Here is a 15596-nt window from a genome sequence, read left to right on the forward strand (position 1 = left end):
CAGGACTGCACTGCAGGGAGGTGCCATGGGTACGTGGTGGCTTTTCACTTGCTTTGAGAGCTGCCAGCTCAAAGCCCCAGTGGGAGCGAGGCGTCTGTGGCAGGTGGGAGAATCCAGACCTGCCTCGTGTGTGCCGTGTCCTTCCTGACCCCTGTAGAGGTTCTGCTGTTCGGTTATCAGGGGGTATATCACAGTGTATGAGGGAAACTCCTCGTGACTCTTTGGTTGCAGATGTGGGTACAGGGAGAGCTTTCCCAGCCCCCAGTCCGGATCCTGCCCTGGAGCTCACCTGGCGTCGCAGGGGTGAGTGAGGAATCCGTCTCGACTGACGTCACAGCCTGAGCGCTCGCTGTCAGGATTTCAGTCGGGAGAAATGTCACTTTAAATGTTCCTTCAGGTCGTCGAAGACCATGGCCCAGAGCTGAAAGGGGCAAATCTCCCCAGCAGACATCAGAAGTCCTAATGGCAATTGCGAGGGACATGATGAAAGCAGCACAAGGTGGGTCTCCATCACTCTTAACCAGCTGGGGTTTGAGATGCACGTACGGACAAGCTGTGGCCTACACAGCAGGGGGAGGAAGGCAGGCAAACAAAAGATGGCATGCAATCTCCTAGTGTGTCAGCGGGTCAGGATTTGCTGCTCACTGGTAAACGGGAAAGTGTCTGGCACCTAAATGCTCCTCCATGAATGACACGGAGTGACGTGACCAGCAGATAAAAGGCCAGGCTTTGCTCCTAAGCGCTATCCATGTCCTTGGAGAAGTATTGCCTCCTGAAGAGACCACGCTCCTCAGGGGGAACAGGTGCATCTCATTCAACTGTCTCACTTTCTTTCTAAAGAGATCGACGGTGGGGCTGTGGGCAAGGAGGTGGTTCCGGAAGGACACAGACATCCAGTGCCATTCTCTGCAGACAACAAGACCACAAGTCAGTCAGACGTCGTGCCAGGTAATTGCTGTGCTTTGGTCGTCCAGAGTCACAAATCAAACCCCTGTGTGTGTGCCGGCTCTTCCCCCGGTGTCGCTGCTGCTCACGGCATCATCAGCCAGCCTGTGAGTGCAGGGAGCCTGTTCCGAAAGGAGCCAGGAGCATCCCAGAGCTTGCCGGGAGGAGTCCTGGGCACAAGAGAGGCGAGCGGCTCCCTCCCGTGCACTCAGGCCCAAAGGGATGCCCTGCCAGAGCGGGCACGGCTCAGAGGGAACCTGCCCATCCCCCTGCACCCTCTGTGCCGGAGCCACGCTGAGGCTTTACCTTTCTCTGACCTTTGGCAGTGCTGCCCAATCCCGGAGAAGCCTGGCGTGCCGGCAGAGATGAACGTTTCCCACTGAATCCAGGTACTGGGCTGTCTTGCATGGGCCATAAGGGAAGCAAGTCCTAAAACAGGGGCTTTCAAGTGGTGGAGCTTAAGGAACTTAAGATTATAGGAAACCTGAGAGGAGAAGGGGAGGCTTGCAGCGTTTCCTCTGCTGCTTCTGAAACCGAGGGAACATGGCAGCCCCAGGATGTTCACTGCTTCAGAGAGGCTAGAAACGTCAGAAAGAACATTTCCTGGACACCTGGGAGATTATCTGTGGTGCACAGGACATGCTCACGTCCAGAATTGTTCCTCCAGGTGCGGAAGGAAGAAGTAAACATGCAATGAGTGCAGGAAACATCCAAACATTATGTATAGAAGGCGCTGCGGCCATCCTGGGCTCCATCATCTTTGGCATGCTATTGTGTTGGGCCATCTCTCTCTGGAGGACGAGGCGGAAGTGAGTTGATGGGGAGCAGGTGGGGGGCGGGTGGTCTCCAAATGTCTGTATTCCATGGCTGCTATTAGCCATATAGCCATTAGAGGTCGGGCAGAGAAAGAGAGGAGCCAGGCTGTCCCAGCTGCACCCCAACTCCCGTTGGTCTCTGAGAGGAGACGAGCCAGCGGCAGGCGAGCAGAGCCCCAGATGAGCCAGAGGGTGCCGAGCACCCCGTTTTCTGCCCAGAGCCCTCTGTGCCCACAGCTCCACATGCAGCTGAGTGCCTGTGTCCCACAATGTGGATGGCATTGAAGCCCACCCTGTACCCCCGAAGACCGCAGCTGGGACACATCCTCAGAATCCTCCTGTCTCCACAGGCGCAAGGCTGGCCAGTCCAGAACCAGCAGCTACACCTCATTGCTGGACAACCAGACAACAGACCCCACCACCGCTTAGACCTGGAACCAACAACAGACCAGGACCCCGTCACCCCACCCACATTCACCCTGGCCTTAATGGACACCCAGAACAGCCAGACACGTTTCAAGACCAGTCCTCACCCTAAATAAACCTGTAGAGCGAAACACTGATCAGAGCACAAATTTCTTGATCGTGACAGCAGCAAACCCAGGAGTTCCCTGGGCCAAACTGCACCTTGGGCCACGCAGGGCCACAGATGCTCACAGGGTCAGCAGGCAGGCAGGTGGGCATGGGAACCCCCCATCATGACACAGGGGCTATAAACCACACTTTGGGTCCTGTAAATGGGGGGAACCTGTTGCTTCCTCGATGGCCACAAGGCATCATAGAATCACAGAATCCCTCAGCTGTCTTTGCAGCAGGGACCTTTCACATCAACGAGTCCCACCATCTAGCTGGCTTGCCAAAGCCATCGCAGAACCATGTCCCTAAGCACTGCTTCTCCATGTATTTTAAATACCCCCAGGGCTGGTGACTCCACCACCTCCCGGGGTAGCCCCTTCCAAGGCCTAAAAACTTTCTATTGGAAGAAATTCTTCCTCACATCCAAGCTAAACCTTCCCTCGGCACAATTGAGTCCATCTCCTCTTGTCCTATTGCTTGTCACTAGGGAGAAGATGTCACCCCCCCACCTCTCTACATCCTCCCTTCAGGGAGTTGTAGAGAGCCATTAGCTCTCCCCTGAGCCTCCTCCTCTTCTCCAGACTAAACAGCCCGGCTTCCCTCAGACGCCCCTCACAACATTTGTCTTCCAGTCCCCTCAGCAGCCTCTTGCCCCTCCTTGCCCAAATGAAGCTTTGGTCCATATTAGAGGGCCTGGGGATCTACAAGGAGGCTTAGAGCTGGAAAAGAGGGCATTGGGCCCCACACAGGAGAGTCTGGACCCTCAAAAGCAGGGCTTTGGCCTTCAGAACAGGACTTTGGGTGCTGACAGTGGAGCCTTAGGAATGAATATGTGGCTTTCCATACAGAAACAGGGTTTGGAGTCCTCAGGTGATGCTTTGCAGACTAAAAATGGGAGTTTGGAGTCTGAAAACAGGGCTTTGAGCATGAAACAGATGAGGCCTTTTTCCCTGTGTAAGGAGTTTGCACCCTAAAACCAAACTTTGGGCACAGAAAACTCGGGGCTGAATCTTCTAAATTGGGCTATGGTTCCTAAAAGCGACACTCTGGAGCCAGAGAAGGAGGCTCTGTACTCTCACGTGGAGGCAGTGGGGGGGCCTTCAAAAGCAGGCTTGAGGCCTTCAAAGAGATGGTCTAGGCTCCTAAGTAGGGGAGTCCTGTCACCTTAAAAGTGCAGCTTGGTACTTTTCCATGAGGCCTTAGACCCCCAAAATGAGGCTTTTAGACCTCAAAGAGAGACCTGGTCAGACCAGAGAGCTGGGCAATCACCAGCCGTGCGGCCATGGGAGCAGGTCCAAGGCTGGGCCTTTCTGGGTGACGAGGGCAGAGAGCAGCCCTTGGGAGAGGCCTGCAGAAGGGCCCTGGGTGAGAGCCTGCATCCCTCTGGGGTGGTTTGACAGGCAGTAAGGACCTGTGGCCCTCTATATAGGGGACACAACTCCATGTGCAGCCAAGTGCCTGCGTCCCACAGTGCAGCTGGTGTGGAACAACATCCTGCAGCACCCAGCACCACAGCCATGGCAGGGCCTTGGCAGCCTCCTGTCTCCACAGGCACCTGGCTGCAGCTTCAGGAGCCTGGTCCCACACTGCCAGCTGCACCTGCAGCGGGACAGATGGACAACCGATCCCAGCTCCTCTGAGAGCCGAGGCAACTGCAGCAGCCATTGCCACTTGTTCCTTGAAAAGCTGCTCGGCCCCAATGCCCATCCAATGCAGCCAGAGACATTTTGCAGGACTGGCCCAGCACCATCCAGCCGTGAGATGAAGGGAGACCACCCCCAATCCCACCGCCCCATCCTCCCAAAAGGGCCGGAGGCAGCCCAAACAGGGGACGGGTTTGGGGTGTGACAACAGACTCCTGACCAACAGCTGCAGGCTTCAACATTTATTTCCATATAACAGCTCAGCAATAAATGCAGATCAGAGCACAGCTCTCTGGCTCATGATGGCAGCAAACCCAGGAGATCCCCAGGTCTGGGCCAAACAGCATCTTGGGGCACGCAGGGACATGAATGCCCACGGGGTCAGCAGCCAGGACCCTGGGCATGGGATCTGCCAATGTGCAGGGCATGGGATCAGCCTCCTAAAGAGGGACGCTGTTTTGGCCAGGAATAGGTGGAATTTGACAGTCAAGATGCAGTTTAGACTGTAAAAATGATGTGCTGGGCAACCAAAATGACATTATGGAGCTAGAAAATGAGGATTGGGACACCAAGAAAGCCTCTCTGGGCTTAGAAATTGACACTTTGCCACTGAAACTGAGCCTTTAGACAGCAAAAAAAGGCGGCTTTAGAGTCTTTGCTGCTGCAATGCTCCCACGCCAGAGCAGCTCCCAAGAGAAGCCCCACACTGCAGGACAAGCGTTCCCCATACCAGTGCCTCCCAGCCTCTCTGCAGTGCCTCAGGACCTGCCTGCCCCAGGAGACACAGCAGTGGCATTTAAGAGAGCTGCTCCTGGCTGTGCCTGTGACTCTCAGTGCTAGGCAGAGCCAGCCCTGATGCCCAGGAAAGGTCCATGAGGCAAGGGGCAGGATGGGGATGCCTCAGTCTCCCTCCCCTCAGGAGCACTGGCATGCTGGGGCGGTGCTTGTGTGGTTTCCTCAATGATGGTGACAGCGGTGACTTTCTGAAGTGGTTTAGCTGCTGGCATTTGCCACCCTGGGCAAGGAGCTTGCCTTGGGATGGGCAAGCAGGGATGCTGTTGGTCCTCCATGCAAATGATATCAAGGTCGAGCTGCTTCAGGAGGGGCTGTTGGTCATTGCCATGGTGTGGGACACCGTGGTGCTTTTTGTGGCTGCTGCCACGGGTATTTTCCAGGCAACTGATGGGGCTGGGAGCAGTGAGAAGCCTTTGTCCCTAGAGCTGTCCCTGTGTCCCCCTGCCCTGGGGCAGCTTCCTTCAGGCCTGTGTGACTGGGCTGGAGCGGCACTGCAGGGACCAGGAATAGCCCAGGGGATCACATCTCCAAGCCCTGGACTTCTCACAGCCCCGTGCCCAGGGCCGTGGCTCTGAGGCTGCCCACCTGAGTGCTGCCTTTCAGCCTCAGAGACGGCCGTGCTCAGGAGATGTCCTGTCAGGAAAACAGGAGCCTTCCACATCTAGCCCTGCTGTGCTCTCCTTGGGTGAACCCCAGTCCCCCAGGGACAGGCTGGAACACCCCACAGCCCCGGGGAGCAGATGGGGCAGCACCAGGGCAGGCTCTCAGTGGCCAGCAGGCTCTTCTGCACAAGCCCTGTGGATGATGGGATTGTTCCTCCAGGGCTTTCATCTGGGCTGCTTCTGTGCACAGAACCATAGCATGTGTCAGGTTGGAAGGGTCACTTCTGAGAGCTGCCAGCCGCAGCCAACAGGTCGCCCAGGCCCCCCTGTGGCTTTGGAAATCCCCGCCCACGACCGGTCCCACACCAGTACCAGACCTGCCCTCCAGTCACCGCAGCTCACTGGGAAGGAAGGATATCACAAGGTCTAATGGCAACATGCTTGATTACAGATGTGCCTGCAGCCGATGGGCTCCCCAGCTCCCAGCCGGATCCAGGCCTGGAGCCTCAGGGCAATCCCGCCGGTACGTCACGCCAATGCGCCAGCGTTTAGGTTTTCGTGTGTCGCTCCGGGGAATTCACTGTGTTGTCTTGGCGTGTTCTCAGACACGCAGAAGAGCAGAGGGGGAATGGCTGAGGCTCAGGGATGTGCCCCAACGCTCACAAAGCCATCTCTCCCAGGCTTTCTGGGGCCTGCTGCAAAGCCAGCGGGCTTGTTGGGGCTGAGGTGAGAGTGGGTGTGGGCTGCAGGGAGTCCGTTCTGCCGACAGCTCTGTGCATGGTTGGCTCCGGGCAGCCAGGAACTGTCCGCACAACGCTGCTGTGTGGAAGGCAGAGACGAGCGCAGGGAGCAATCCCGCGTTTGGCCGGCACTCACTGCCGTTCCCATCTGAAGCCGTGTACGGCAAGATGTCATGGGAGCTTCTCTGGTCGCTTTGTTTACAGGCATGGAGGGAGGCGACGGGCGTCCAGCTTCCCAGCTGCCTTCCAGGACTGCACTGCAGGGAGGTGCCATGGGTACGTGGTGGCTTTTCACTTGCTTTGAGAGCTGCCAGCTCAAAGCCCCAGTGGGAGCGAGGCGTCTGTGGCAGGTGGGAGAATCCAGACCTGCCTCGTGTGTGCCGTGTCCTTCCTGATCCCTGTCCAGGTTCTGCTGTTCGGTTATCAGGGGGTGTATCACAGTGTATGAGGGAAACTCCTTGTGACTCTTTGGTTGCAGATGTGGGTACAGGGAGAGCTTTCCCAGCCCCCAGTCCGGATCCTGCCCTGGAGCTCACCTGGCGTCCCAAGGGTGAGTGAGGAATCCATCTCGACTGGCGTCACAGCCTGAGCGCTCGCTGTCAGGATTTCAGTCGGGAGAAATGTCACTTTAAATGTTCCTTCAGGTCGTCAAAGACCATGGCCCAGAGCTGAAAGGGACAAATCTCCCCAGCAGACATCAGAAGTCCTAAAGGCAATGGTGAGGGACTTGGTGAAAGCAGCACGAGGTGGGTCTCCATCACTCTTAACCAGCTGGGGTTTGAGATGCACGTACGGACAAGCTGTGGCCTACACAGCAGGGGGAGGAAGGCAGGCAAACAAAAGATGGCATGATGCAATCTCCTAGTGTGTCAGCGGGTCAGGATTTGCTGCTCACTGGTAAACGGGAAAGTGTCTGGCACCTAAATGCTCCTCCATGAATGACACGGTGTGACGTGACCAGCAGATAAAAGCCCAGGCTTTGCTCCTAAGCACTATCCATGTCCTTGGAGAAGTATTGCCTCCTGAAGAGACCACGCTCCTCAGGGGGAACAGGTGCATCTCATTCAACTGTCTCTCTCTCTTTCTAAAGAGATCGACGGTGGGGCTGTGGGCAAGGAGGTGGTTCCGGAAGGACACAGACATCCAGTGCCATTCTCTGCAGACAACAAGACCACAAGCCAGTCAGACGTCGTGCCAGGTAATTGCTGTGCTTTGGTCGTCCAGAGTCACAAATCAAAGCCCTGTGTGTGTGCCGGCTCTTCCCCCGGTGCCGCTGCTGCTCACGGCATCATCAGCCAGCCTGTGAGTGCAGGGAGCCTGTTCCGAAAGGAGCCAGGAGCATCCCAGAGCTTGCCGGGAGGAGGCCCGGGCACAAGAGAGGCGAGCGGCTCCCTCCCGTGCACTCAGGCCCAAAGGGATGCCCTGCCAGAGCGGGCACGGCTCAGAGGGAACCTGCCCATCCCCCTGCACCCTCTGTGCCGGAGCCACGCTGAGGCTTTACCTTTCTCTGACCTTTGCCAGTGCTGCCCAATCCCGGAGAAGCCTGGCGTGCCGGCAGAGATGAACGTTTCCCACTGAATCCAGGTACTGGGCTGTCTTGCATGGGCCATAAGGGAAGCAAGTCCTAAAACAGGGGCTTTCAAGTGGTGGAGCTTAAGGAACTTAAGATTATAGGAAACCTGAGAGGAGAAGGGGAGGCTTGCAGCGTTTCCTCTGCTGCTTCTGAAACCGAGGGAACATGGCAGCCCCAGGATGTTCACTGCTTCAGAGAGGCTAGAAACGTCAGAAAGAACATTTCCTGGACACCTGGGAGATTATCTGTGGTGCACAGGACATGCTCACGTCCAGAATTGTTCCTCCAGGTGCGGAAGGAAGAAGTAAACATGCAATGAGTGCAGGAAACATCCAAACATTATGTATAGAAGGCGCTGCGGCCATCCTGGGCTCCATCATCTTTGGCATGCTATTGTGTTGGGCCATCTCTCTCTGGAGGACGAGGCGGAAGTGAGTTGATGGGGAGCAGGTGGGGGGCGGGTGGTCTCCAAATGTCTGTATTCCATGGCTGCTATTAGCCATATAGCCATTAGAGGTCGGGCAGAGAAAGAGAGGAGCCAGGCTGTCCCAGCTGCACCCCAACTCCCGTTGGTCTCTGAGAGGAGACGAGCCAGCGGCAGGCGAGCAGAGCCCCAGATGAGCCAGAGGGTGCCGAGCACCCCGTTTTCTGCCCAGAGCCCTGTGTGCCCACAGCTCCACATGCAGCTGAGTGCCTGTGTCCCACAATGTGGATGGCATTGAAGCTTACCCTGTACCCCCGAAGACCGCAGCTGGGACACATCCTCAGAATCCTCCTGTCTCCACAGGCGCAAGGCTGGCCAGTCCAGAACCAGCAGCTACACCTCATTGCTGGACAACCAGACAACAGACCCCACCACCGCTTAGACCTGGAACCAACAACAGACCAGGACCCCGTCACCCCACCCACATTCACCCTGGCCTTAATGGACACCCAGAACAGCCAGACACGTTTCAAGACCAGTCCTCACCCTAAATAAACCTGTAGAGCAAAACACTGATCAGAGCACAAATTTCTTGATCGTGACAGCAGCAAACCCAGGAGTTCCCTGGGCCAAACTGCACCTTGGGGCACGCAGGGCCACAGATGCTCACAGGGTCAGCAGGCAGGCAGGTGGGCATGGGAACCCCCCATCATGACACAGGGGCTATAAACCACACTTTGGGTCCTGTAAATGGGGGGAACCTGTTGCTTCCTCGATGGCCACAAGGCATCATAGAATCACAGAATCCCTCAGCTGTCTTTGCAGCAGGGACCTTTCACATCAACGAGTCCCACCATCTAGCTGGCTTGCCAAAGCCATCGCAGAACCATGTCCCTAAGCACTGCTTCTCCATGTATTTTAAATACCCCCAGGGCTGGTGACTCCACCACCTCCCGGGGTAGCCCCTTCCAAGGCCTAAAAACTTTCTATTGGAAGAAATTCTTCCTCACATCCAAGCTAAACCTTCCCTCGGCACAATTGAGTCCATCTCCTCTTGTCCTATTGCTTGTCACTAGGGAGAAGATGTCAGCCCCCCACCTCTCTACATCCTCCCTTCAGGGAGTTGTAGAGAGCCATTAGCTCTCCCCTGAGCCTCCTCCTCTTCTCCAGACTAAACAGCCCGGCTTCCCTCAGACGCCCCTCACAACATTTGTCTTCCAGTCCCCTCAGCAGCCTCTTGCCCCTCCTTGCCCAAATGAAGCTTTGGTCCATATTAGAGGGCCTGGGGATCTACAAGGAGGCTTAGAGCTGGAAAAGAGGGCATTGGGCCCCACACAGGAGAGTCTGGACCCTCAAAAGCAGGGCTTTGGCCTTCAGAACAGGACTTTGGGTGCTGACTATGGAGCCTTAGGTATTGATACGCGGAAAACATACTTTACAACTTAAAAAGTTATAAAGAAGGTATGTTTAATCGCCGGCGGACGCACGGGGGATAGTTCCTCCAAAGACGTGCGCCACTCGTACAGTAACGCACTCATATTTATACAGCCAATCGTACAAAACTCATAAGATTGCCCCACACGCCTGTACATATGCATGGCCTGTCCCGCTTCGTAGTAAGATGAGCATTTCCATAGTCTCCTCCTAGTGGCGCAGGCGCAGTGTCTTTTGAGGGTGGTCGTCGGGGGTCCCAAGATGAAGGCTCAAAGTCATCCTCAGATATAAACTTTTCACCTCTCTTCTTGACGCAGGCGTACTAGGCAAGCTGGGCTCTTATCTGAGCAGGGGGTAAAACCAGGCCCACCAGTCTTCCTAGTCCATATCTCTCTGGTCGTTTACGTATCTTAAGCAGGCCATCCATGGAATAAAGAGTGTGACATTCCTACTGGCCAGACCCTCAACCATTTAATCCTATAACAAACAAACATTCCTCGTTTCAGTAGGAATATGTGGTTTTTACATAGAGAAACAGGGTTTGGCGCCCTCAGGTGATGCTTTGCAGCTTAAAAATGGGAGTTTGGAGTCTGAAAACAGGGCTTTGAGCATGAAACAGATGAGGCCTTTTTCCCTGCGTGAGGAGTTTGAGCCGGGGGTCGCTGCCGCCGCCGGCGCGGCCGCCTCGGGCTACCAGGCAGCTACCCAGCGCCGCCATGACACCCCGAGGCAGCACCACTCGCGCCCTGCGCGTTCCCGCCTTCTCCAGCGGCTCCTGGGTCCCGCCTGCCGCGCAGGCGCAGAATGCGGGAGCCGTCCCGGGGCTGCTCCGTTCCTCCCCGCGCAGGCGCAGAGGCGGCGGCCGCTCTCGGCCGGTCCTGAGGCGCCGCCGCGGGCGCCGGCCCCGCTCCGGCCTCAATCCGCTCCGGGTCGGCCCCATGAAGAAGAAGAAGCGGCGGCGGCGGCGGAGCGGCGGCGATGGGCTCGCTGAGCAGCCGGATGCTGAGGCGGCGGGTTGGCCTCCCGCTCGGCGAGGGGGCTGGCGGCGGGCGGAGCGGCAAGAGGAAGCGCGCTGGGGCCGAGGGGCCCGGGGACAGCGACAGCGACAGCGACGGGGAGGCCGATCGGGAGGAGCGGCTCCTGGAGACCCCCCGCAGGTGCGGCCTGCGCCGCGCTCGGCCCCGGGGACGCGGCGGTTCCGCCTCTGCGAGGCCCCTGCAGGCCTCGGCTGTGGCTGCCTCAGGGTGCTGGGGAGGGGCTGCGGTGCTGACGGTGGTCGCGGAGGCCCCTGGGCTGGCGAAGCGAAGGGCCGGGGGAGGGGGGGGGGGAGGTGCGGCTTCTGGGGATATCGGAGCAGCCAGCCCGGTGTTCAGGGGCCTGTAATGCGGGAAGGAGGTGGGGGGAGCTGGAGGGAAGAGGGTTGTGCTGGAGCTTGGCCGTGGGGCTGGGGCTTGTTTGCTTTGGGAAGGTCCCAGCAGGAAAGGAAAGGCGGGAAGGGAGGTGGCAGGGCCGGGGCTGGGGGGTGTCAGGCCCTTCTGGGGAGGGAACCCCCCCCCCTTGTTCACTCCTTGATGTCTGGGGCTGCTTCTGGAAGGGAAACAATGGGAGGACTGTACCTCTGTTTGCCTCTTGGTGTAGGAAAAAGTTGAAAAGCACTTCCAAGTATATCTATCAGACTCTGTTTTTGAACGGGGAGAACAGTGATATCAAAATTTGTGCTCTGGGAGAGGAGTGGAACCTGCATAAGATCTACTTGTGTCAGGTAAGAGGCTTTTCTTACTCGTGTAAAACAATATCTGGTCAGTGTGAAGTGTCAGACCGAGCCCAGAGGGTGGTGTTCAGTGGAGCAGAGTCTGACTGGAGGCCTGTTACTACTAGTGGTGTTCCCCAGGGCTTGGTGTTGGGTCCAGTCCTGTTTAATATCTTCATTGACAACCTTGATGAGGGAACAGCATCCACCCTCAGCAAGTACCTGATGATACAGAGCTGGGAGGAGTGGCTGACACGCAGGACAGAGAGACCTGGACCAGCTGGAGAGCTGGGCAGGGAGAAACCAGATGAAGTTCAACAAAAGCAAGTGCAGAGTCTGGCACCTGGGAAGGAACAACCATTTGTATCAGTACAGGCTGGGGGTGACCTGCTGGAGAAGAGCTCAGTGGAGAAGGACCTGTGGGTCCTGGTGGGTGACAGGGTGGCCATGAGCCAGCAGTGTGCCCTGGGGGCTGAGAGAGACAAGGGGATCCTGGGGGCATCAGGAGGAGTGTGGCCAGCAGGTCACAGGAGGGGATCCTCCCCCTCTGCTCTGCTCTGCTCAGGCCCCACCTGGAGTGTTGTGTCCAGTTCTGGGCTCCTTGATACAAAAAGGACAGGGATCTCCTGTGTCAGAACCTGAATTGCATCTTCCTCTGGTGTGGTCTGGAAAAGCTGCTGAGTGTCCTGCTCTCAGGGGGGTGGCTGGTGGGAGTGGACAGCAGGATTCTCTGAGCTTCCAGGCACCGTGGAGTGAAGAAGCCTTTAGACAGCAAAAAGAAGGTGGCTTTGGAGCCTTTGCTGCTGCAATGCTCCCACGCCAGAGCAGCTCCCAGGAGAAGCCCCAGGGTTCAGGACAAGCGTTCCCCATGCCGGTGGTGGCCGGCCTCTCTGCAGTGCCTCAGGACCTGCCTGCCCCAGGAGACACAGCAGTGGCATTTAAGAGAGCTGCTCCTGGCTGTGCTGGCCACCCCAGTGCTGGGCAGAGCCAGCCATGATGCCCAGTAAAAGGTCCATGAGGCGAGAGGCAGGATGGGGAAGCCTCAGTCTCCCTCCCCTCAGGAGCACTGGCATGCTGGGGTGGTGATTTGGTGGTTTCCTCAATGCTGGTGACAGCGGTGATTTTCTGGAGTGGTTTAGCCGCTGGCATTTGCCACCCTGGGCAAGGAGCTTGCCATGGGATGGGCAAGCAGGGATGCTGTTCCTCCTCCATGCAGATGATGTCAAAGTTGAGCTACTTCAGGAGGGGCCATTGGGCGTTGCCATGGTGTTTGACAGAGTGGTGATGTCACAGAGCCCTGCCATGGTATATAGTGCAGTGCAGTGAGGACCAGCACAGTATTGCTAGCAGCAGCAGCAGCAGCAGCAGCAGCAGCAGCAGCAGCAGCAGCAGTAGCAGCAGCGGCGTTAGCATTACAAGCATTATTCAGGCAGGAAGGGCCATGGGTCCCTCCTGCCTCCTTGTCCTTCTGTTGGTGGCCCTGCAACCCCAGGGGGTTGGGGCTGCTCGACGTCCACCTTTGAAATTAGGTATGTGGCAGGTGAGGGCTGCAGCCAGCCCTGGCAGCAGAACCCACTGCCCCTCTGGGTGACAGTGGGGCTGAGCTCGTGGTGGGGCAGGGCTGGGAGAGCCGTGGGGCTGTGCCAGGCTGGGTGAACAGTGGGGCTGGGTGGGCCGTGGTCAGCTCCGCAGGCAGGAGGTGGCAGACACCCCATGGGGTGGCACAGGGTTCGTGGCTGCTGCCACGGGCATTTTCCAGGCTGCCCGGGCTGGAGCGGCACTGCAGGGGCCAGGAATAGCAGCTCACTGGGAAGGAAGGAGATCACAAGGTCTAATGGCAACATGCTTGATTACAGATGTGCCTGCAGCCGATGGGCTCCCCAGCTCCCAGCCGGATCCAGGCCTGGAGCCTCAGGGCAATCCCGCCGGTACGTCACGCCAATGCGCCAGCGTTTAGGTTTTCGTGTGTCGCTCCGGGGAATTCACTGTGTTGTCTTGGCGTGTTCTCAGACACGCAGAAGAGCAGAGGGGGAATGGCTCAGGCTCAGGGATGTGCCCCAACGCTCACAAAGCCATCTCTCCCAGGCTTTCTGGGGCCTGCTGCAAAGCCAGCGGGCTTGTTGGGGCTGAGGTGAGAGTGGGTGTGGGCTGCAGGGAGTCCGTTCTGCCGACAGCTCTGTGCATGGTTGGCTCCGGGCAGCCAGGAACTGTCCGCACAACGCTGCTGTGTGGAAGGGAGAGACGAGCGCAGGGAGCAATCCCGCGTTTGGCCGGCACTCACTGCCGTTCCCATCTGAAGCCGTGTACGGCAAGATGTCATGGGAGCTTCTCTGGTCGCTTTGTTTACAGGCATGGAGGGAGGCGACGGGCGTCCAGCTTCCCAGCTGCCTTCCAGGACTGCACTGCAGGGAGGTGCCATGGGTACGTGGTGGCTTTTCACTTGCTTTGAGAGCTGCCAGCTCAAAGCCCCAGTGGGAGCGAGGCGTCTGTGGCAGGTGGGAGAATCCAGACCTGCCTCGTGTGTGCCGTGTCCTTCCTGACCCCTGTAGAGGTTCTGCTGTTCGGTTATCAGGGGGTATATCACAGTGTATGAGGGAAACTCCTCGTGACTCTTTGGTTGCAGATGTGGGTACAGGGAGAGCTTTCCCAGCCCCCAGTCCGGATCCTGCCCTGGAGCTCACCTGGCGTCGCAGGGGTGAGTGAGGAATCCGTCTCGACTGGCGTCACAGCCTGAGCGCTCGCTGTCAGGATTTCAGTCGGGAGAAATGTCACTTTAAATGTTCCTTCAGGTCGTCGAAGACCATGGCCCAGAGCTGAAAGGGGCAAATCTCCCCAGCAGACATCAGAAGTCCTAAAGGCAATGGTGAGGGACTTGATGAAAGCAGCACAAGGTGGGTCTCCATCACTCTTAACCAGCTGGGGTTTGAGATGCACGTACGGACAAGCTGTGGCCTACACAGCAGGGGGAGGAAGGCAGGCAAACAAAAGATGGCATGCAATCTCCTAGTGTGTCAGCGGGTCAGGATTTGCTGCTCACTGGTAAACGGGAAAGTGTCTGGCACTTAATGCTCCTCCATGAATGACACGGTGTGACGTGACCAGCAGATAAAAGCCCAGGCTTTGCTTCTAAGCGCTATCCATGTCCTTGGAGAAGTATTGCCTCCTGAAGAGACCACGCTCCTCAGGGGGAACAGGTGCATCTCATTCAACTGTCTCACTTTCTTTCTAAAGAGATCGACGGTGGGGCTGTGGGCAAGGAGGTGGTTCCGGAAGGACACAGACATCCAGTGCCATTCTCTGCAGACAACAAGACCACAAGCCAGTCAGACGTCGTGCCAGGTAATTGCTGTGCTTTGGTCGTTCAGTGTCACAAATCAAACCCCTGTGTGTGTGCCGGCTCTTCCCCCGGTGTCGCTGCTGCTCATGGCTTCATCAGCCAGCCTGTGAGTGCAGGGAGCCTGTTCCAAAAGGAGCCAGGAGCATCCCAGAGCTTGCCGGGAGGAGTCCTGGGCACAAGAGAAGCGAGCGGCTCCCTCCCGTGCACTCAGGCCCAAAGGGATGCCCTGCCAGAGCGGGCACGGCTCAGAGGGCACCTGCCCCGTCCCCCTGCACCCTCTGTGCCGGAGCCATGCTGAGGCTTTACTTTCTCTGACCCTTGGCAGTGCTGCCCAAGCCCGGGGAAGCCTGGCGTGCCGGCAGAGATGAACGTTTTCCATTGAATCCAGGTACTGGGCTGCTTGCAGGGGCCATAAGGGGAAGCAAGTCCTAAAACGGGGGCGTTCAAGCTGTGCCTATGCCATGGAAAAGGCAAAGCGGGAGAGGGCGGTTCCGGTGCCTTCCCAAGGGGGCCTGACTGCATCCCCTGGGGGTGCGGGCGCTGGGCTGGTCAGGGGGAGCTGGGGGTGGCACTCCCAGGCCCAGGGATGGTCTCTGTCTGTCTCGCTCAATGAGACAATGGGTCAAACAGCTGCCCTCCCCCACGTGCTCCCCATGTGTCCTGAGCACTTCTCTTTGGGGGTACCACTTAGCCCAAAGGGTCAGACCGAGCCCCCAGGCAGCAGCACGTACCTGCCTCAGGCAGGGAAGGTGGGTGAGCCCAAAAGAAACTCAACTCGCTGAGACGGGGGAACAAAGCCAGGGCACTGGGAAAAGTGGATTAAAGCCATCCCAGAGCTTGCCGGGAGGAGTCCTGGGCACAAGAGAGGCGAGCGGCTCCCTCCCGTTCACTCAGGCCCAAAGGGATGCCCTGCCAGAGCGGGCACGGCTCAGAGGGAACCTGCCCCGTCCCCCTGCACCCTC

General features: G+C 57.8%; 2 protein-coding genes and 1 long non-coding RNA gene across 4 annotated transcripts in view; all 3 read left to right on the forward strand.

Moving 5' to 3' along the window:
• The window catches only part of LOC311199913 (uncharacterized protein), a 33519-nt gene extending 31198 nt beyond the window's left edge, over positions 1-2321 (forward strand). Inside the window, exons 2-4 of one of the 2 annotated variants that reach the window (XR_014617789.1) lie at positions 1272-1334; positions 1613-1754; positions 2111-2321. Coding sequence is in view for 1 of the 2 variants with exons in the window: in XM_084274056.1 (XP_084130182.1) it covers positions 1613-1754; positions 2111-2189 (221 nt within the window). In the remaining variant the exon portion in view is untranslated. The remainder of the gene's footprint in view (positions 1-1271; positions 1335-1612; positions 1755-2110) is intronic. The other variant, XM_084274056.1, reaches the window with a different exon arrangement.
• Positions 2322-7246: 4925 nt separating this feature from the next.
• LOC311199855 lies at positions 7247-8673 on the forward strand. Its single transcript, XR_014617782.1, has 4 exons — positions 7247-7314; positions 7638-7700; positions 7979-8120; positions 8477-8673. It is a non-coding gene; the product is annotated as an uncharacterized lncRNA (long non-coding RNA).
• A 1772-nt stretch (positions 8674-10445) lies between these two features.
• LOC311199754 (uncharacterized protein) lies at positions 10446-15016 on the forward strand (the record flags this gene model as incomplete). The annotated part of the gene is made up of 6 exons (XM_084273885.1): positions 10446-10704; positions 11186-11309; positions 13154-13225; positions 13921-13992; positions 14529-14636; positions 14960-15016. Exons 1-6 carry the CDS (start codon positions 10526-10528, stop codon positions 15014-15016), a joined length of 612 nt encoding a protein of 203 aa, XP_084130011.1. The 5' UTR covers positions 10446-10525.
• Positions 15017-15596: the final 580 nt, after the last annotated feature.

The sequence above is a fragment of the Gallinula chloropus genome (genome assembly GCF_964237585.1).
Source record: "Gallinula chloropus genome assembly, chromosome: 21".
NCBI classification, from domain to species: domain Eukaryota; kingdom Metazoa; phylum Chordata; class Aves; order Gruiformes; family Rallidae; genus Gallinula; species Gallinula chloropus.